Source organism: Mercurialis annua, linkage group LG8 (assembly GCF_937616625.2).
Source record: "Mercurialis annua linkage group LG8, ddMerAnnu1.2, whole genome shotgun sequence".
In the NCBI taxonomy this organism is placed as follows: domain Eukaryota; kingdom Viridiplantae; phylum Streptophyta; class Magnoliopsida; order Malpighiales; family Euphorbiaceae; genus Mercurialis; species Mercurialis annua.
In genome coordinates, this window is record NC_065577.1 from 34,098,261 (window position 1) to 34,120,190 (window position 21,930).

At 32.5% G+C, this 21,930-nt stretch overlaps 3 protein-coding genes, 2 long non-coding RNA genes and 1 pseudogene across 6 annotated transcripts; 1 reads left to right on the forward strand and 5 right to left on the reverse strand.

Annotated features, from left to right (window-relative positions):
* The first annotated feature begins 1,229 nt into the window (after positions 1-1,229).
* On the forward strand, positions 1,230-3,899 carry LOC126662196 (uncharacterized). The gene is made up of 2 exons (XM_050356095.1): positions 1,230-1,424; positions 2,866-3,899. The coding sequence occupies exon 2, from the start codon at positions 2,884-2,886 to the stop codon at positions 3,694-3,696; it is 813 nt and encodes a 270-aa protein (XP_050212052.1). The 5' UTR covers positions 1,230-1,424; positions 2,866-2,883; the 3' UTR covers positions 3,697-3,899.
* A 319-nt stretch (positions 3,900-4,218) lies between these two features.
* LOC126660389 (protein FLOWERING LOCUS D) lies at positions 4,219-9,521 on the reverse strand. 2 transcript variants are annotated; one of them, XM_050353861.2, is made up of 6 exons: positions 7,742-9,521; positions 6,590-7,409; positions 6,367-6,491; positions 5,554-5,743; positions 4,821-5,331; positions 4,219-4,739 (listed from the first exon to the last, which is right to left on the reverse strand). In XM_050353861.2, the coding sequence occupies exons 1-4, from the start codon at positions 9,408-9,410 to the stop codon at positions 5,691-5,693; spliced, it is 2,667 nt and encodes an 888-aa protein (XP_050209818.1). In that variant the 5' UTR covers positions 9,411-9,521; the 3' UTR covers positions 4,219-4,739; positions 4,821-5,331; positions 5,554-5,690. The 2 variants fall into 2 exon arrangements, with proteins under 2 accessions (XP_050209818.1, XP_050209817.1); XM_050353860.2 differs by having other exon boundaries at positions 4,219-5,331.
* Positions 9,522-12,630: 3,109 nt separating this feature from the next.
* LOC126661241 (uncharacterized) lies at positions 12,631-13,377 on the reverse strand. Its single transcript, XR_007635575.1, has 4 exons — positions 13,343-13,377; positions 13,044-13,208; positions 12,892-12,938; positions 12,631-12,804 (listed from the first exon to the last, which is right to left on the reverse strand). It is a non-coding gene; the product is annotated as an uncharacterized LOC126661241 (long non-coding RNA).
* A 685-nt stretch (positions 13,378-14,062) lies between these two features.
* LOC126661242 (uncharacterized) lies at positions 14,063-14,971 on the reverse strand. The gene is made up of 3 exons (XR_007635576.2): positions 14,738-14,971; positions 14,505-14,559; positions 14,063-14,410 (listed from the first exon to the last, which is right to left on the reverse strand). It is a non-coding gene; the product is annotated as an uncharacterized LOC126661242 (long non-coding RNA).
* A 2,307-nt stretch (positions 14,972-17,278) lies between these two features.
* On the reverse strand, positions 17,279-19,145 carry LOC126661958 (ricin-like; annotated as a pseudogene).
* Positions 19,146-21,123: 1,978 nt separating this feature from the next.
* Positions 21,124-21,888, reverse strand: LOC130014994 (uncharacterized). The gene is made up of 3 exons (XM_056104237.1): positions 21,788-21,888; positions 21,372-21,708; positions 21,124-21,261 (listed from the first exon to the last, which is right to left on the reverse strand). Exons 1-2 carry the CDS (start codon positions 21,854-21,856, stop codon positions 21,376-21,378), a joined length of 402 nt encoding a protein of 133 aa, XP_055960212.1. The 5' UTR covers positions 21,857-21,888; the 3' UTR covers positions 21,124-21,261; positions 21,372-21,375.
* Positions 21,889-21,930: the final 42 nt, after the last annotated feature.

The following is a 21,930-nucleotide window of genomic DNA, read 5'->3' on the forward strand; positions in this document are numbered from 1 at the left end:
GCCTTCTTTCATATTTATATACAAAAAAAAGTAATATCAATCAAAGGATATAATATTTATTTGATTCATTTTGCATTTGGTATTAAATCATAATAAATAACAAATTTTAATAAATAAGTTAAATGAGTTATTTGTTTCCATTTAATTAGAGTCAAATATAATTAATACATAAGATTCTAATATAATTTTTAAAATACTTTTAAATTTTATTTAAGGAATGACAATAGATTAGGAATTTAAAATAATAAGTCTTTAATTTTATTAGGCTAGATTAAAGAAACCAAATAGGTAATACAAAATAGGAAACACAAAAATAAAATCTCCTAAATAGAAAAAAAAAATAGTAAATTTCTTTATTTTTTTTATAGCTAAACAACATATAATTTTCTATAAATAAAAAAATCACCTTCTTATATTTTCCTTTAAAGGAGTTTTGAAAAGATAGTAAGAAAATTATAAATAGTAGTAAAAACTAATAAGTCATAAAATAGAAATGTAATATTCTATTATATATTTTCTTTAAATGTACTCAACCGGTTCGACCGGCAGTTGAACCGGTCGAACCGGTCAAACCGGATTCCGGTGGCCTTACTGGTTCGGCTACCGGTTCGGTTTTTAAAACACTGGTAGTACTCTTTATTTCTTCAAGATTAAACATAAAACATGTTCTAATTTCAAAAAATCAATGGCTGTTTTGCACACTTTCCCTTTACAAAAATTGCTCCATGACTATAGGGTCAAAATTGTCCATTAACAAAATAACTAAAAACAATATTTTAAAATTTCCTTTGTCTCTATCAGCTGCTAGTTGATGAGCAAACAAACACAATCATGACTGAGAAATAACCCAAAAAAAAAAGGCTTATCCCCTTAAAATCCCCCCACCTTTTACCCCCAATTCATTTGCACCCTCACCTTGTAAAACCACCAAATATACCCAAATTACGACCTTTCACTTTCAATTGCACCCTCAAGCATTAAATTGACCTCTTTTCACTTAAAAAATGTTCAAATTAATACTTTAAATTTTAGCATTTATTTTAAAATAGGACTTAATATTTTATTTAAAATAAAAATAAATCTATTTTTTCAAGTGAAAAGAGATCAATTTAATGCTTGAGGGTGCAATTGAAAGTGAAAGGTCGTAATTTGGGTATATTTGGTGGTTTTACAACGTGAGGGTGCAAACGAATTGGGGGTAAAAGGTGAGGGGTTTTTAAGGGGATAAACCAAAAAAAAAACACAAAGATAACATTTTTAATTAATTTTTTTTTTAGGAAATTTTTAATTTAGTATTAGATAATACCATAATTCATTCTCTGAATCTTTGCCTCTCCCAATCTTGAAGAATCAGTTTGAACCCATTAATCAACACCATAAACCATTCAAATGGGTTATTTCTAATTCTTCTTCTAGGGTTTCCTGTAAGTAAATTTTTATAATTTGTTAATTTTTGTGCATAGTGACTGATTTTATTATTTTTTTGTATATTACCAATTGTTTTCGCATTATTCTTTTCTGGGTGTGGATTCAAATAATGAATGAGAGCTGGGAATCATTTGATTGAGAGAAATTTGGAATGTTTAATCCTGATATTCAAACTAATACAGATTCTAATTTTGTAAAATTATTTGAATATCGAACCACTTAGCATAGCTAGCTTTTTATATAGGTCTCGGTTTCGAGCATGTCGGGCCAGCGGTTTAAGGCCGATAAGAATCTGAAATTTCTAACTACTAACCACTAATTACTAACTTAATTAGATTCTATCTCTTTTAAAAAATTTAAAATGGGGTCAATTCCTCAGGTATGATTTTCTTGTAGATGTGCAATTCTCTTATTAGATATCTTTATTGTAATTAGAAATTGTTAAATTTTGGATGCACCTTTAGTATTCTAGTTAATGTTATTTTAGAAATTTAACTATTGCAGGGATAAGGACATAACTAGCATACGTTTTGATTTTTAAGTTTATTGTCTACGTAAAGGTTTTAGCTTTTAAGGCTTAGCTAGTTTAGGATCTATAGAATTGTTCTGGTTGTAGGAGCTTTGGCTCTAAATTCATATTTGTGCCAAATGAAAAATTATTACCGAGGATGATGCCTGGACAAACTTGAATATATTTTCTGAAAAGTCTTGCTTATCGTGTATTTTTCAGAATTCCATGTTTTGAACATCATTGAATAGTTTGCCGCTATGACATTGATATCGATATGTTATCAGTACAGTAGAACATTGTGGGCAGTTGTAAGAAACATAAGCTATTCCATGTCTATTATGAAATGCTGTCGTAGTAAAAGTAAAACGGCCAAAAGGTTTCACATTGAATTCTTTGTAAAATAGTCAAACGACTCTTTATCTATACGATGACAACCTCATCTAATAGGTTTCATTGGTGACCCGGTTATGAAATTTGAAAGCTATGAATAGGGTAAGAAATCAGTTCTCAGCTTTTTAGAAATGGTTGATGGGATAGTGTATGAAATGATTCTAAAACTGGAATGCAATTCTCTTATGATGTTATGCTTTCATTAACTGTTTGCTAGGACTGGATCACTCCGTTGCACACAATTGGTGAGATAGTATATATCAACATACAAGCGATAAAAACTGTTGTAAAATTTTTATTTTAAGGAAAACTTTAAAGGTAGTTGAATTGACCATGCTGCTGGTATTGATACATATGGCACCCTTTAACAAGTCAAAAATATTATGAATTGATAAACCAATTCGTTTAGATTATTTAGTGTTGCAGGAAAAGGCCGAGTCAATATTATACACTGGTTAGCTATGTTCTTCTTGTATGACTTCTATTGCTTTCTTCATATGTTGACGAATCTTGCTTTTGTTTTTTGGACAAACCAGTGATGAACTGTCAACAACATGCATGAATTCTCCACCGTAGACGGTTTTGTGGAGATAACTGAAAGTTTGGCAGAGATGATTAAGTACATGGCAAATGAACCTTCTGTAGGCCTTTTCTATGTTCAGCACCACGTTCAAAATGCAGTTCCTAATGTAGTTAGTCTCAAGAATAATATTACAGAGAAGTCTCGTGAAACCATTCTGCACACTGAAGATACAGAAGATTCTATAACCACGGTAAGATCAATGAAGGATTGCGGTTTCTCTGTAGCTGATGAGATGATAAAAGACATAAGGACAACCCTAGCACAGATCTCAGAAAAACAACCAAAAAGAGGATTAATTCGTAACCCAACTTCAGGCTTTCAAATAGGAAGAACTAGCTCGTGGGGACCAGCTAGTTGGGGTCATAATGGACTCCGGCAAGAAACTAAAGGAAACAGTAATTATTTTTCATCCGTATTTAAGACTGCGAAAGAAAGAGCCACCAATTTCAAATGGACACAACTTGATCTTAAAGAATCAACATCTACCCCAAACGAGAAGTTACTTTCAGATTCTCATTCTAATCCGTCTCAATTGGTTGCATCTACCAGCACTATATCGTCCATGCCTAAATATGAAACTGACGAATTGCCTTTGTCGAGTAATGCTGCTGATGAGCCGCAAGAAGAAGAAGAGCAAGTTGAGACAAAGTCGCAGTCTCATACTTTATTGTCGCAGTCGGTAAACTTTGATGACTTCAAAGCCGATAAAGAAGCAAAACTAGAGGAGTGGTTGGAAGGGACTAACGAAACCGGGAGTCTGGATATATTTCAGGAGAGCAAGTGACACTAAAGTGAGTTCTTGTTTTCTTTATGTCCAATTCTTTCTGCATTTTTGTTCATTTTTCAGTCTTGTAGCAACATTTTAGATGCTGAGGAGACTTTTACTTGTACAATATGTTGTCTGTAATATACTTATTATCTCTTGATGATAATTTGTATTTGATTTATTACAATAAAAGTTTGCAACTCAAAGCTTTTGGTGGTTCATTTCGAGCTTTTTCTCATATTTCTTTAGGCATGGTGATTCGAAAAATCCAATTTGTGCAACTTTTATTAATTCTAAATAGAACATTTTATGTAATCAGTTATAGAATGATTTAAAAGATTTTATTTTAACTACCGTCAAGTATGGTCAGTTAAATAAACCGAGAGTTATTTTTTCATGTGGCAGTTATTGAATGATCAAAGACTTTTTTTTATTATTCAGTTGGATAAATTTGGCTACGATAAGTAATTATTTAATGGCTTATATGTGAGCAAAATTCAACAAATTAAATGGAGGGGATTTTAATGAATACAATTACAGTTAAATAAAATCTTTTAATTTCTATAATTAGGGGCAGCATCGTTAAATTACAACACATACTTAACAAATGCTTCCGGAAATATAAATCTTTGAGTCTTTGATAAGCTATACTTCTTTAACAATTTCACACCTATACACTAACTGTTAATCCTAATTTTGTATATACAAGAAATCGTCAAGAATGTTTAAAGATTTCAGAACGCAATTACAATCAAGAATCTGCACTTTCTTTCAATCCATCTCCATTTTCCAATTCCAAGCAGGAAGTATCACACTATTGAATCTTCATAAATAACAACTGAACAACTAGAGCGATTACGTAACAATGTTCTACTTCTACCTTTAAAAACTCGCTAAAAATCGAAGTGTGCATGAGCCTCTCCACCAAGGAAGTAATCATGGCATCCGAAACTTCCAACCTTGCTTTGCTTCAATATAGCAGAAATTGAAATCCGATTTTACCTTATTAAACACCACCGCGATACTGTCCCCAACTCCCTAAAACCCTTCCCGTGGTGTCACTGCAAGTCCAAACAGCTTTAGAATAAAGATGAAATGGACAAGTGGAATAATCATATTACTCGATTTCACAGTAAAACCACCTAAAAGTATCCATCTCCACAAACCGCAGTCAGATTAGCAACAAACTTGACAGTGAGCAGGTGACTCATGGACATTGGCCTCTGCTGCTTGCCAAACACAAGGGCTTCATAAGAAAGGTGCTATTTGTTCTCGCCGCCCCAGTACCCTGGACAATGGCAGGGTCCAAATTGAGAAGATACTGCATCCAGGCTGCAACATAATCTGGTACCCCTGACCAGGTACAAATCTTCAAATAGTTGGGAACTATGTTGCATGGGAACTTATTAAGTCCTATTTTTCATTTCCGAGAAACGCTTCTAAAACTCCAAACTTTATATTTATAAGTTATAACCTATTCTTGTATAAAATATCATTTCTCCGTTTTCTATTTCATTGTTTCTTGTTTAAAATGTTCCGTTTTCCTGTAACATAGGTTCGGGAGAAGAAAAGCACCCCTAAAGTTATTGAACTGGCCCTTGCTGACAGATATAAGCAACTGGCCCTTGTTGACAGATGCAAAAATAAACAAATCTGCATCACCAAAAATCATGGGTGTCAATGGAAGTTTCCCAAAGACGATAAATCCAGAAGCTAATCATAAATTTTCACCAGAAACAAGATTTAGTTTAAATAGCTCATCCAAGGGATTAACCATGTAAACAACACTAGTTTACTAACCATTGATTTAAATAAAGTTCCATATCACTAATAAATTTAAGATCATATCAGGAAATCATATAGTTGAAGACATACCCGCCAGAGGGAAACAAGAGCACATGATAATAACCAGGATATCCGCCAATTACCAAGCTGATAGAACAGTATCCAGACTTCAGTAAAGTAGCAAAACAATCCAATCCTAGAATCATGAGGAGTTGCAAATTCCACTTTCAGCAGAAAGGCGCCATCTGCTCATTCTTTAAGCCATCAACTTGACTTTGCCCTGACAACATTCAAGTACAAGTATATGATCTAAAGGCAAAAACCTAAAATAGAATAATAACCAAAAGAAATAGAAATGTACAAAAATAAGCATATAATAATATGTTAAATAATGCAAACCTATGTATATGTTGAATCAAATATTGCGTGCCATTTGGTTATTGATTTGCAGCTTTCTTTCAATAGTTTAACAAACAAAATCACTCTCTTAAGAGCATGATTGACTTGATTCCAAAGAAGCACGATCAAGAAAAAAAGCCACTACCATCCCAAACAGAGAGATCATATGGCACTATATCTGAAGGTATATAAAGCATTTATGTGCATTCAACGCATTTAAAGGACAAATCAAATCATCTTTTTCTACTCTCTTACATGTATATCTGCAGTTATCATGGTAACATATGATAAAGCCATATACAAGAATTCTCGCATGTTCAATTAAGAAAGCAATAGCACGTTAAATAATAGGATATATTAGAAGTTCAGAAGAGTGTGGTAAGCTGATAGCAAGATGATTAAATTCAAGGGTCACCCAAGTAAAGGTTAACCAAACAGATACATTATAATAGGCACCAGCATTGCAATTGAAAAAAGAACCAAACTTGATAAATGTAAACATACCTGCATCCAAAACCTCGGAAGGTCCCTGATTTGGTGTTTGAGTTTCCACAGGCACTTGTTCTTTTGCTATATTTGAATCGAAAGGAGGTACTAACCTATTGTTGTTGCTTACTATTTTAGCTCTTCTGGAAGAATTTCATCAAAAAAAAAAGGTAAAATTGTTAACCGATTGACTGGAGGAAAATTTAAACATATATATATATATAGGATATTAAGCACATGCCTTATCAATTTCTTCTTCAAAGTGCCTGCTTTAAGCTTGGATGTCCCTTTCAAAGAGCCCACTTTAAGATCCAAAGAATTTGAAGTGGCTTTCCGGCTACCCCTCTCAGCTTTAATAGCAGCAATAAGAGAATCAGCTGTAGGCCCCAAACCCTTTCTTCCTACCAGCTTCACTCCAAGCTTTTCGCAGAGGTAGTTCAACCTCATTTCATCACCCCCTCTGACCTCTCTTAGCTCAAAAGCCTGTTGTTTTGATAGCAAAATGTACACATGAAGCTGCTGTTTCTGATTAAAATGTGACTGAAGCTGCTGAAAAAGTAATTTGTTCGAATGTTGTTGATCTGGTCCGGAACTTTCCTGATTTTTCTTCCGAGGCTCATTAAATGTAACCCTCAAAATTGCTGTGGACTTTGGATCAACATCCTTTCGACTATAAATGACAGAAAAACTCCCAAATTCTAAATCAGGATCCCTAAACAAATCAGTAAGAAGCGATGTGCAGTGATGGACATTCTTAGAAGGTTCTTTACTAGCTTTAATCCTTGAGGTTCTCGCATTAGCATGGCGAACTATGTTTGCAGCTTCCCTTAACCCACTGAGAAAAGCTCCATGCATGGTTGCAGGATAACGCCTATTGGTGGCCTCCCCTGCAAAGAAAAGTCTTCCATCTCCAACACTTTCCGCTAATATATCATAATCATCTCCAGAAGCTCCAACAGCAACATTAGAGTAGGAACCGAGGGTAAAGGGATCACTGCCCCATCTTGTACAGACAGTTTGGATCGGCTCTGGGACGGTGATTCCTTTGGGTTCATAAATACCTGCAAAAACCAACATCATCATTCATATGAAATATGAATTCATTTCATATTTTCATCTGAAATTATCAACGTATTCATATCCTGAAACAAAAGTCATTATCCATTCAAACGTACGTGCCCAGTAGAATGTTCATGGTAATTAAAAACTTAAAGGGAGTTCTAAAAAAAATGGTGCTCTTAATACTCAGTCAAACATGCAACCAATTCATCAGCAAAAAAAATGTTCATATAATTTAATGCATTTAGTGTTATGAAGACAGATCACATACTTAAAGAATCAAATAATCACAAAATAATTACCTTTCAGGATCTGGCAAAATAAAAAAAATTACCTTTCAGGATCTGAAGAACCTGAGTCACTGCATCTGTGGGGGGCATGCTCTCAAACTTATGTGCAGCTTCTCCCGCAACAAGTGCAATCAATAGTGGATCACCAGAAACTGCAGCATAGCTATAAAATAAAAAGAACTTCCCCCGTGTGCTTGAATCCTCAGTCAAATGCCCAAATGTGTCAAGATCTGTTTCCCAGAACACACAAGGAAAAAGCATTGCGACCTTATTCAACAGCCCATACCCCAACCTCTTTATCCCATCAAGTTTCTTCTGCGGCAACTCGGGATTAAATTTTATAGAGCCACTCTTCAATACCCCTAATGGAACTGTACACAATACCATATCCCCTTCAAAAACCTGACTTCCAGAAATAACCTGCACTCCGTCACTCCCATATCTAATCGTATGCACGGTCTTCTCATATGAAATAGGCACATTCTCAGCTAGGGCCTGAACCAACTTTCCATTACCACCAGGTATAATACAATGATCCCCACCCATATCATATGGATCATCCTGGTCCCAAAAGGCCAGTGAAAGCTTAGACAACAAACCTGCATTTGCATATTCCAAATTCGCACAATGCCAATTAAACAAATTCATATCCTCATTAGTCACTGCATCCCCATAAACCTGTCTAAAAGTTTCGACAGCAGCACCTAGTGAGACATCCATTGAAACATCCCCCATCAATTGCCTAAGCTTACTAGCCTTATCCAACAACCGATTAAATGCATTCTCAACCTTCATATCCATATCCAAATCAACGGGATTTCCATCAAACCTATACAATGGACACTTATCTCTAACCTTATGCAACGAACACCCTAACTGCCTAGCCACAATCCCTAATGGATTCCCCAAAGTCCCTGTCAACACACTCCCACCCAAATCCGCCCACGCAAAAACCCTATTCCCACCGCCACCCTCCATTTTCATCGTATAAACTCTTCCACCGGGACGCTTTCTCCCTTCCAAGACACTAACTTTAAACCCAAACCTCATCAACTGCCTCGCAGCAGCCAATCCCGCTAAACCAGCACCAATTATAATCACATTACAATTACTATTCACTTCCAACGGAGCAATCTCCTTAATCGACTGCGACACCCCAAAATTAATAAACCCACGCGAAACTAAATACTCATAAGCAGAATCTAATAACCCATGACAATGCTGCGGAACCGAATTCACAAACATTTCTTTACTAATCCAAGAATTAACATTTTCGCGCCATTTCATAATAATATGATTCCTAATCAAAATATAATTCACCTGTTCGATTCCGCCAATAACCGACACGACACCCGCTTCGATCTCTTCTTCAGTTAACGAATCCGCCGGAAACCCGGAAGAAAGTGCAATCAATGCTTCACCGGTGGATTCTTTGTTAATTACAATAATCTCCTCGGAAAAATCAGGGATTGGTGCTGAAGAAGTGGAATTAGGGTTTTGAGGTGGGAATTGAAAGGAAGCGGTTGGTGGGGTGGGTATTGTAGTGCGTTGGGAGCGGCCACGGCGTCGTTTTTTGGGAATGGAGAAGGAGAGGAAGTGAGGGATTGGGTTAGGGTTAGGGTTTAGGGAGGGAATTGGAGGGTAAGAAATGAATTCAAGAGGGAGAGAGGAGAATTCTTCGTCTGGAATTGGAAATGGGGAATTTGAATTCATGATTTTGGATTTGAATGTAACGTGTTCTTGAGAAATTTAGGGTGGTGAGTGATCTGTTGTGCAGTGATTCTTCTTCTTCTTCTTGTTCATTGATGAAAATATTCAAATATGCCCTTGGTTGTATGAAAAAGTTCAAATAACCTTATTACATAGGAATAGGTTCAAATATATCCTTTATATACACCACTAAAAGGGTGAGCAAAATTATCGATCACCAAATTAACCAATCAAACTGATGACTTTATGATAAAAAGAATGTCAGATGTTTAATTTATTTGTTCGATTTGAGATTTCAATTATCCAAATCAACCGAGTAAGCAGAAATTTTAAATTTTTCCTTGTATTTTTGTCGGTTTTAACCGAAATGACCAAATTACCGCTTTATTCGGTCGATTTGATTTTTTTCTTCAATTGATTCAATTTTCCTATTTCTTTAATCTTGAACTTATATTATTACTTGTGCATGAGATGACCTATATTAAAGTCTTGGAAAATTTATTTTTTAGCAAAAATTATTATTATCTTGATATTAGCAATGTAATCGAGTAGATTCTAAAAAAAATACAATCACTCTCGAGGTCGATTCGATTTTAAAATTATAGCTTGAATCTTAATTCAAACTTGACAAAATACCATTTAAGGAGTTCGAACTCAAACTCGATATTATAATTGAAACCTGAGCGCAATTTGATTTGATTACATGTACTAATATTTAAATATTATGAAAAAATAAAGATATTATTGTGTTTATATACGTAATAATAAAAAATAAAAACGGCCAAATGATCAAAAAAGGCCAAATCTTTCATGAAAGTATTAAAAAAGTCTAAACTTTTCAATTTTATCCAATTTGTCATCAAAAGCATGATTTCGTTTCCATTATGTCTAATTACATAATTTTGCTCATGTGACGTCTATGTGGCGCTGAGGTGGCAATGCTACATATCAGCGCCACATAAGCAAAATTGTATAGTTGGATATGATTAAAATAAAATCATGCGTTTTAAGAGAAATTGGATAAAATTGAAAAGTTTGGCTTTTGTGAAATTTTCATAAAAAATTTGGCCGTTTTTAGTCATCTGGTCTAAAAAAATCACTAAAACTTAACTAGGCTCGCGGGCTTATTGAGCGGAGTATTTTGATGCTCATATTTAATTTGAACCTTTTTTTATACATGAAGGGTGAACTTTTTATACTTGAAGTGCATATTTTAATCTTTTTATACACGGAGAGCTTGTTTGAACCACATGTCAAATATTGAGGGCATATTTAAACCACCTTAAAGTGTAATAAGCCACGTCAGATTCCACCTAAGTAAAAATTGATGGTCTTTAAAACAGTGTTAGAAGAAGGGACTTATTTGAGCTGTTCTTTTAAATATTAAATGTGTTTTATCATCTTTCCAAACATAGAGGCCCACTCTACTCTTCAGGCCAAACAAGGAGGGCTCATTTGACCCTTTTCCCAACTTCTATATATTTTGGCATTTTTGATGCTTTTATTATTTTACATTTCATCCTTGTATTTTATTTATAGAATCAAAGTTTTTTTTGAGCAAACTGTTTTGACACCTCTAGCATTTATTATAATCTACAGTTTTATCTTTCTATTTGAAAATCAAACGATATGATCATATATTTTTATTTCTGTTAATAAAAATAAGAATAGTAAAAAAAATTAAAAAATTAACAATTAGTGTAAACAAGAAAAATATAAATTGGATTTATTAAACTATGTTAGACGTCTTTCAATTTTAGCAAGAAATCGAACAGTGTAAGAGTGTGTTGCGGGTGTGCTAGAAAGCAAATTCCAATTTGTGTGTGATCTTTACTTCGTAACAAGAGATTGTGGACTTGATTAACGTTATAACAAGTACTCCAAATTATGGATGTTCAGGTGGGCCAATGGCGAATCAATTACACGTACTAGTGTTTAAGGTGAGATAAAATGAACGTACATGGATATTGTTATAAGTTTAAATTTGTATATCGTAACATGGCACTGTATGAAATGATATTTCATGGTCGTATAACAAATGAAATTTTTGTGCTTGTTATTACTTTGCGAGTAACTCGTATTTTAATTAAAATGTTGTCGTACAATCCCTACATAATTATGTTTAAATCATCGATCAATATAACATAATTAATGGTTGAATTAGCTTATCTTAATTATAATTAATATGTTTTATATGAATTCATTGGATTGGTGATTTTAACCAAATTAAGTTATCAGATTACAAAGAAATTAGAGTATGTAAGTAGATGACATATATTTTATTGCAAGAAACAACAAGGACGTACGCTTAACTGAAAATCAAATAGTAAAGCATATATGTAAGCATTGGTCAGGCATAGAAGACTATAAATCAATACACTATATTCCACAACTGGTTTGTTGTACCAAAATATGGGTATATGATAATTTGTTTAAGGCTGAGATTGGATATATCTTCTAACATCCAGCACCCATTAAGGCAGTATTACTGTTTCTGTTAAGAGTTTAGGGTTTAGGGTTTAGACGTTAGTCTCCAATGTAAGTTTAACACCCTGATCCCAAGATTTTGCAGCTAAAACTATACCAAAGATGGGATTTATGAATGTTCTGTTATCCCATACTCCAGCGGGTGGCATCGGGTGCTAAAACTAGACCATGTATAGCATGTATAGATCCATAAAAATTATTTTTAGTTAGTTTTATAAAGTTTCCACTACCACATAAGTCATTTTCAGCAACACCATGTAAGTGTTGCTGTATGTACAAAAAGCGTTGCCTTAGACCTATTGCAGCGCTTTTCAATCAGCTACATTTGCGGCCGCTGCAGTAGGTTCTGATAGCTATTGCAACAGTTTTTTTATTCTATTGTAATACAAATAAAATCGCTGCAATTAATAACAAAAGCAACGGTTTTAAACATCTACTGTAACAATTTTGTAATGCATTTTAGGCAACATTAATTTTTCTAAGGCAACAATTTATATAGTATTTTAGGCAACATTTATTTTTATAAGGCAACAATTTAAATAGTACTTTAAGCAACGATTTGGATAGTACTTTAGGCAACACTTATACATACTGATGCAATGGTTTGGCTACGACTTTAAACAACAATTTGTATAGAACACGCAACATGAATTAAAAGCAGAAACTAAAATTATTCGCTAAATTTAGTAACGGAAAACATTCACTAAAATGGGATAACATAAAATACTCACCAAAATTAGAAAACGGGAAATATTCATAAAATTCAAAGTCGGAAAATATTCCATCCATCCATTACATCACAAACAAAAAATGTTCACCAAAATATTCATAAAAAATAATGATTATACTACTAAAAATTAAATGCCTTTTCTACTACGGAATCATTTTCTACAAATATCTTCCTGAAATCCTGCAAAAACACATATAAATGTTAAAGATGTAGATTTCTTTAAAAATGAAGATGTTCATGATGAACAAATTTGAAGAGAATTGGCACCTGCCATAGCACGGGGGAAAGTATAGTTGCGACAAGCTGAGATGTGGCTAGTACACGGATCAATAAAATATATTAAAAACACAAAAACACAAGATCCAAACCACATGATTTAAAAAAATGGAAAAGAAAAAAAGAAGACGGAAATGACTTACAAACCCATTTCCGGTAGAGACGAAGCAATCCATTTTTTGTGTCTTCTATTTTCACGATGCCCACCATAATCCATTGCATTCCCGATTAATTGCATATGGCAATTTACCACCCCTCGAGATAGCGGAATACTTGATCACTTGGACTTGGATGTTAAGCTCTATATCCTGTATGTCAAACAAGGGAGACTAAATTATTCATTTATTGCTTAAAGTTTATGAAGGTAAAATTTGGTACAATTAACTTTTGTATTTATAATGAGAAAACAACTCTTATAGAACGGCAAATGCCATAAACTTACCATGGACAGTCAGAACTCATTCTCTTGTAAAGTTCTTGCACAAGAAACAATTATATATGTATCAAGAAAAGAAAAATCCAATATTTGAAGAAAGTTAAAAAATTCAAAAGTACATGAAGAACACATTTGAAATACCAAATCCAGAAGATGAATTATGCACAAGACAGAAGAAAGACAAAATGTTTAATAAGAACTTTTACGTAGATGTTTGTTAACATGCATGTGTCCAACTGCTACAAAATCACAAACTGAAAATTCATGTACATTCTACATTCAGCAAAGAAAGTGGCTGATGGTTAATTTGATGGAATGCACATTGAGGTGGGAAGTGAAAAGTTGAAACAAAGGTATGCACACTGAGGTCAGAAGTAAAAAGTTAAAACAAAGGTTCAAAAATCGTTATACATTGTGCTTAAATGATTATTTAAATAGATGCTCTTAATAGCTCCTATTATCATTTTTAGAATATTATAGTCTGAAATGTGAGTAACTTCATCATCTAATCAAAGAGAAGCAACATCAATCAAGAAAAGTTATGATCCCAGAAAGCAATTACTAGATATAATATATAAACTACATTTTCCACGTATATCTTCATGGAACTCTACAAAATCACAAAAATAGACAATTTCAAAAGGCATATGTACAAAAGAACAAATACTTGCCTCTGATAAGCTTTGTCCGTGTCCAGACCCGGTCACTTGAATTTGGACGCTAGAGGCACCATCAGAAGCATCAGATTCAGAATCTAATTTGGATTGCACTAGACTATTATTGTAGCTCTATAAATTTATTTTACTTGAGCTACAACAATGCCGGCTGAAGTATTATCTATACAGCATTGCGAAATTACAATTCTTTCTTAATAAACCTAATCTTTGTAGATTGCTTAAACATAGCCTGATGGTCAAAATGGTTTATCAAACAACTGAGGTTAAAATGACAAGATATGACTATAAGAGCTGGCAGTTGAAACTAAAATGACGAGATATGAATTGGCGAATAAACAAATTACCGGAAGCTTCACTAGTTCTTGGTTACAATTATAGCTACATGAGTAGCTCCTCCCTGTATAATTCATCATAATAAGTGATATTGGATGAGAAAGAGCACTTAAAAGTGACTATTAATGATAATAAATTAACGATATAATGAAACAAACCTCGTCTGCAACATTAACAGCTGACGCAAAATGTCTAAATCAAAATCGAAAGCATCTTACAAAAGCAAAAGCAAAATCAAGATCAAATCAAAATTGAAATTGAAATTGAAATTGAAATCAAAATTAAAATTGAAATCAAAATCAAAATCAAAATCGAAATTGAAATCAATCAAAATCCAAATTGAAATCAAAAAAGCAAATTTCGATTTCGAAAACCGCGAGAGCTGAATCACCTGCTCAATTGAAGTAACAGATGGTGATGATGATTTCACAGTGGTAGAGGCGGAGGAGGTGGATGAAGGTTGTTGCTGCTGTTGAAACCCTAAAAGAGAGAAAACGAGAGCACAAAATAAAAATTTAAAATCTGTTCCCGATAATGTTGGAAACCTTTTGAGCCTTTTGAATGGCATTTGCTCTTTTGGTGTAATTTTTTGTATATGCAGCTCTTTTGGTCCATTTACCCATTTTTGAATTCAATCAAAACAAGTTGATCTTGTTTGAATGGCATAAAAAATGGTTGTGGCCTTTAATTATTTTCAAATTTTGATTTAAAATTGAGAGAGTGATTTAGCTTTTTTAATTAAAAAAAAGTTATAATATAATTTCCCATTTTAACAAAAATATTATAATTAAAAAAATTTAAATTTTTTATATTTATAATAAGACAGCAGTTTAAAAGTGTTGCTAACTTCAGTTAAACTGTTGCTTTTTCTTAAGCTAATGCAACACTTTTTCATATCTGTTGTCTTATGTTATAAATTTCAGAATTTTGTTAATTTTTTTGTAACATTTTTTTACTGTAACCTTTTTGTTGCCTTATGTGTACTATTGCAACAGTATTGATAGTGTTGCCATGCTAGTGTTGCTGAAAGTGACTTATGTGGTAGTGTTCATACAGTTCCACGTGGTTTTACAATTTCAAATGATTTCATATAATTTAAAATGATTTCTTATATTTTTCTGTCTTCGTTATAATTTTAGATAATAAACGACAAAAATTCATAATCCTTAATTTATCTTCACACCTTCACTTTTTATTTTTTAAAATTTAAAAAAAAAACAAATTTTTTTTTTGAAAAGTTGGACCAAACAACAATGTCGTTTGGCATAAAAAACTTGAAAATAAATGGGTTTTTGACATATTTGTGTCTCATAGACACAAAAATTCCGGTTTTGTGCCTCCCACCCGCAGCCCGCTATCTGAGATAGCGGGCTGCACACCAGCCCGCCATATGAGATGGCGGACTGGTGCTAATTTGGGTGATTAACCTAATCACCCAAATTAGCACCAGCCCGCTATCTCATATAGCGGGCTGGTCCCTCCCCAATGATTGGGGAGAGAGTAATTTACTCTCTCCCCAATCATTGGGGCAGATTATATTTTTTTTTTTAAAAAAACCTATTATATATAATAAATCGTAGTTCAAGCTAGCTATTTTCGGGCTAGTTTCGGACGCTTTCGAGCATTAATTTTTTAAAAAAATTCTAAACAAATATTGTAGGTGACCATTCAAACTAATGGATATATGGCACTTTAGGTTCGAAGGGTCCAATATAAAAAAAAAATTATAACGTTAAGTATCTCCATAATTTTTTTTATCAAAGTCCAAATTCAAAACCGAATCAAACGTGAACGTCCAATTTATACATTACTAGTTTCGCATTACGTGCTATGCACGTGGCTCGTAACGTAACTCGTCAATGAACATATTAGTAAAAATATTATAATTATATCAATTTTTTATTTATAATTAATATTAAATTAGTTAAGAATTTTTGTAAAAGCCATACTGAATTTATTCTTTTTTTGGTTTTATAATAACCATAATTAAATCATTAACTTAATTTTATTAATAATATCTTTAAAAATAATAAGATTGAAATTTAAATAATATTATATTGACCAAATATTGTATTTTAATTTCGTAATTCAATCAAACTAAAAGATAGGTATTCCTACTAATTTGGAGATAATTTAGTTATTTTTTACATATTAAAAACTAAAGGTATAATAATATATTAAATCATGATTTAGTTGTACTATTATTTTATTAATTTCATGCTGCAAAGAAAAAAGTGAAATTTGTTGTTTTCTTTTTATATCTATTTTTGTGTTCATGATTTGATTGTATTGAATTTTAAATTAATGCAGCAAATGGAAGCCAACGTGACAGTCAATTGTGTGCATCCATGAACTACGATTTATTATATATAATAGGTTTTTTTTAAAAAATATAATCTGCCCCAATGATTGGGGAGAGAGTAATTACTCTCTCCCCAATCATTGGGGAGGGACCAGCCCGCTATATGAGATAGCGGGCTGGTGCTAATTTGGGTGATTAGGTTAATCACCCAAATTAGCACCAGCCCGCCATCTCATATGGCGGGCTGGTGTGCAGCCCGCTATCTCAGATAGCGGGCTGGGGATGGGAGGCACAAAACCGGAATTTTTGTGTCTATGAGACACAAATATGTCAAAAACCCAAAATAAATAGTTTCTTGCAGCAAAAAAAAAAGAACAACATATTGTTCGAATACATAAGATTTGTCCCTCTTGAATAAAATTTATTCCACTGATTTCTCATATCGTCATATTAGATATTGATAACTAATGAGATATCATCGCTTAAATAAAAATTATTATTTTGATATATTTTTATTATAAATTAAAAATTTAGTACTAAATTAAAACATAGAGAAAAATTTGATTTGATATTTGATATAATTTTTTAACAATAGGAAAAGCATTATTTTATTCATTAAAATCAATCCACAACAATAAAGTTACATAATAGACATGCAGCTAATAATATAAAGAAAACGTACATTTTAGCTGAAACCACATATTGAAGCATGCATGCATTGATTAAGCACAGAAGCCTATCAATCAGTACAGAACATTCCACTTCTGGTTTTTTGTACCATAGTATGGCCAGGTGATAATTTGTTTAAGCTGTGGAATAGAATTTTTGACATCCAGCACCAATTTGGAGTTCAAATTCCAAATAGAGCCATCATTTTTGAACTCCCATCTTTGAGCTGACGATCCAAGTTTACAAGTGAGAATCTTGGCCATATCTCCTTGGGATTCCCCATTCTCATCCCCAGTAAGGCAGTATTGTTGTTTCTCTTGAGGGCGTATTGAACCATCTGGATAAAGAGCCCATTGTTGTTCTTCCTTGGAGTCTATGCATTGCTCTACCCACACATTCTCTCCATTTCCTTGTAAGCAAAGATCTTTTAATCCAACAATGGATGCGATAAAAGGTTGTGTAATGTTTGTAGGACGCCATGACTGACTAATTGTATAGACGTTAGTCTCTACCGTCAGTGTAACACCTTTATCCCAAGATTTTGCCGCTAAAACTAGACCAGATATGGGATTTATGATGGTTCCGTTATCCCATACTTGCCAGCGGGTGGCATCGGGAGCAGCAGTGGCACAATTATATATCATGAGGTACACTCCCAGACTATACCCATAAGTGGTCAAGCACATGCCATTGGATCGAATAGTGCCGTCTGTTTTTAAGGTCCAAAGTTGATTCGAATCTGTGTTAGTTTTGCAGGGCCATAAGATGATTGCATTGCCATCGTAGAACAACCCTCCGTAAACATCGACACATAAGCCATTTGGACCGACAATACGCACCGTAGGCTCACTAAGTTGGCAAACATCTTGATTAGATTCATAAGTTGGAGTTGAGAGAGATTTCTGATTGTTCAATCTTTGATTCGGGTTCGGGCATCTATATCGCATGATACCGATGTTCCTAATCAGTGCTGGATTCAAGCTATCGACAATCAATCGCTGATAGTTTCTCTGAGTTAGTCATACAGGTGTTTCAAAGGCGCCTTGATTGGATCTCTGAATTTCATTTGACAATCTTCCCCAATTGTTCTCAAGGCTAATTATACGAGGATCCGGAATGCGTTCCTGGTTGTCTTCAATTCTGAATCGCATTTCCTGTCGGATAAGATTAAACCGTGCTGCCTCTGAGATCATCTGGATACAAACGAGGAAAGAACAAAGCAAATCCTGAAGCGTAACAGTGCCATGGCCACCGGTGGCATAACCTTCAAATGCTGAAATAGCATCCTCTAGTGCTTGCAGACCCAAATTAATCTCAGATCTCGGACGTCCATTATCTTCAAGCTGACGATATTGTCCTGTATTTGTCAATGTATCTCTATTCGCATTTGTGAAAAGATGAGTAATCGCCTCTGCATCACCATCATTATCAGGACGCAAGAAAACAGCATTGTTCCCAGATCGATACCCAACCACATATAAATTAGTGACATCCAATGCTACCGTAACAGTAACTTCTAGCCGATTCGTGAGTTCCACTAAAACGAACCGTTGGCATATATCCACTGTGTTACGCAGCACTGGTATTCCATGCCTCACGTCATCTGTTGTCAAATGATCGCGCAACTCGCCAATAAAATCAGAGTAGCTTTGCCCAGTTGCACCCACAGAGCTAAATCGTAGCACTGGGTAGTCGAATTTTAACGATGGTGATTCGCTAGCAGATGAACTTGTTGTTGTTGTTAATGTTGGTGACTGAAACCGAAACCAAAGCCATATTGCCGCCACCAAAGGCATACAAATGGTAAGTATATATCCTTTCATTGGAACCTGCACATAAACCAGTTTTGAACATACGTTTCAAATGATTTCAAAACAAAATATTAAACATCGATTTCAAGTATTGTTGTAAATATAATAAAAGAAAAATCTTTAATTTTAAAATCTCAGGATTTATTATTATTAATTAAGTTAACCTATGATAAAAAGGTTATCTTAAATATAGCTATTTTACATGTACTATTTAAATACATATATTTATTTGAAAAGGTCACTCAATTTTATATAAGTATTTAAATTAAATAGTATTAGAAATAACAATTTTATACAAATATTTTGCCAATTGAGAACTCATGAAATTAAAATTTTATAAAGTTAATTAAGTTTTAATTTTAATTTTAATTATACTTTTAGAAATAATAAAGTTTTTAATAGAAAATACTTATGTAATTTATTTATTTTTATTAAAAATAATTAAAAATACTTAAAACTTTGTACAAACTGAAAACTCGTTGAGAATAAATATAAAATTTCAAATTATAAATTTTTATGATAAATAAATTGTAATAAATAAAAAGTTAATTTGTTAAGACAAATAAAATATGAATATTCCGTTAATGATATCATTTTAAAAATACTGACTATATAAAACAAAAAATTAACTAATTTGAAAAATAATAAATTTAATTGAAAACATAAATTAAGTAAATAAAAATTAAACAGTTTATAAAGTCATGAGAATATAAAGTAGTTTTTAAAAAATAAACTAAATAATTATTTATATAAATTAGCAACTTATGAGAGTATTTAGTTGATAATAATTTCTCTAATAAGTACTTTTAAAATTATAAATTAATTGAATAAAATATATAAGTCTAGAACTCATGGAAATATTTTATTAATGGAATTGGTTAAAAATACTTTGTTTTAGAAAATATTAGCTAAAAATACTCTGAATTTGAAAATTTGTTTTTTATTTTTATTTTTTGAATATTTATTTTTTGACTCTGAAAATTTATAAAAGTACTCCATTTGTTTTAGAAACTGTATGAAACCCCATTAGATGTCTTTGAAACCTCATTAGAAACTGTATTAGAAACGGTTTTTATTTTTTTTATAAAAACCGTTTGAGACTACATTCACTACAAGAAAATCAGTATATTGTCACAAAATAATTTGTAACAATAAATACGAATTTTGTCACGACAACGATGGTGTGAGAAAAAAATTTGTTACTGAATTTGTTGCAACATCCTTGTCCTAATAAGTTTTTCGCGACAAAAAATGATTTCTTCACAATATCAATAAGTCTTGTGACAAATGATATTTTGTAAAGCCAAAGTGTTTGTTGTGACAAAATACTTTATTACAATAAGAATTTAATTTATTACAACAATAAATATTTTGACACAAAAACTCAAAATATTGTGACTAAACGGCTGTTTGTTACTGCTAAAATTTTATATTGTCAAGAAAATTGTTTGTTGTACTTTGAGAAAGTGCGTAACTTAATTTGTCACAATTTTATAGGTGATGAGAAAATGTTGACAGCTTTTGTCTATATTGACAACTTAAATTTTGCCATATTTTCTCTTACATGATAATTTTTTTGTCAATCAATATAAATTGTGGAAAAATTAACTTTGACAAATGAAATGATAATTTTTTTCTCACAATATACAAATAACGAGATTTGTTTTGTGAGTAATACATTTTAGTGATAAACAATTTTGTCATTAACATAATAGACATAATTATATATATATATATATATATATATATATATATATATATACATATATATATATATATATCAAAAGAACAGCATAAATGCTAAAATTTTCCAACGAAATCTCATTACAAACTCGAATATATATACACAACTCGATGAAAGTATAATAATGAACAATTTGACTCAATTGAAAGCATATAACACAACTGTTCATTAATTCAATGCTATTATTAAATATATAGAATCCATGCAACAAAAAACCATAAAATACTTAATAAAACAACAATATTCGTCCAATGCTTCGATAAAAAACACGAAGGATCATTCCTAAAAATATATAAATCTAGTTTTATAAGCATAATATAAAAGATAATAAAATTTTGTTGAGATGCAAACCACCAATATCCATCCAAAGCTTGCTTTTCAATTCCAATCTAAAAAAAATAAAAAAATAAATCAGTTGGAGATAATCAAATAGCTAGTATATAATATTATTCAAAAGGATAGAATTTATATTGTAAGATAAACAAATTTGTAATAATACCTTACTATTCAGGTGATGAATTGTTGCCCCCTTCTTGTTGATGTTTTAACTCGTCCATTCTAAACATTAATTCATCAAAAGACTCTTGTAAACGATTAATTACCGTTTGTTGGCTTTCTATTTGCTTTGTTAGCTCATCGTTTCTTGCTTGAGATTCAGTCTTTTCAGCTTGTAAAAGAGCTTCAAGTTCGACTTCTCTTAATTTTTTCGGCTTCACACCGTATCCAAGCCCGCGAATATAACCTGATTTTGGCTTCAGCACGTTTTCAAGGATCTCGCGTCCAGTTATTCCATCACCATCAAATATTGCCTTCTCCCACATAGCTTTCATTTGCTCCTAAAATTAAATAGAAATAGTTGAAATATGAAAAAACATATGTAGTAAGCCACTCACTTTATAAAATGAAAAAACTCACATAGTTTTCTTGAGCTTGTAAGTGAATCCAAATACCATTTTTATGATGTGTATCAAAATACAATTTCATTTCAATTGGCTCACGATTTATATCATCCTGATTTTGTTCCATTAGTTAATACATACATCAATTGTCTCTTTTAT

Excerpts from the sequence above, each read along its gene's own strand:
- LOC126662196 (XM_050356095.1), top strand. The coding sequence starts at position 2,884 with ATGCATGAATTCTCCACCGTAGACGGTTTTGTGGAGATAACTGAAAGT.
- LOC126660389 (XM_050353861.2), bottom strand. The coding sequence starts at position 9,410 with ATGAATTCAAATTCCCCATTTCCAATTCCAGACGAAGAATTCTCCTCT. Across the intron at positions 7,410-7,741 it reads GGTTCTTCAGATCCTGAAAG|GTATTTATGAACCCAAAGGA; the intron begins GTAATTTTTTTT and ends TGGTTTTTGCAG. Across the intron at positions 5,744-6,366 it reads TTCCGAGGTTTTGGATGCAG|GGCAAAGTCAAGTTGATGGC; the intron begins GTATGTTTACAT and ends GAATGTTGTCAG.
- LOC130014994 (XM_056104237.1), bottom strand. The coding sequence starts at position 21,856 with ATGAAATTGTATTTTGATACACATCATAAAAATGGTATTTGGATTCAC. Across the intron at positions 21,709-21,787 it reads TACAAGCTCAAGAAAACTAT|GAGCAAATGAAAGCTATGTG; the intron begins GTGAGTTTTTTC and ends ATTTAATTTTAG.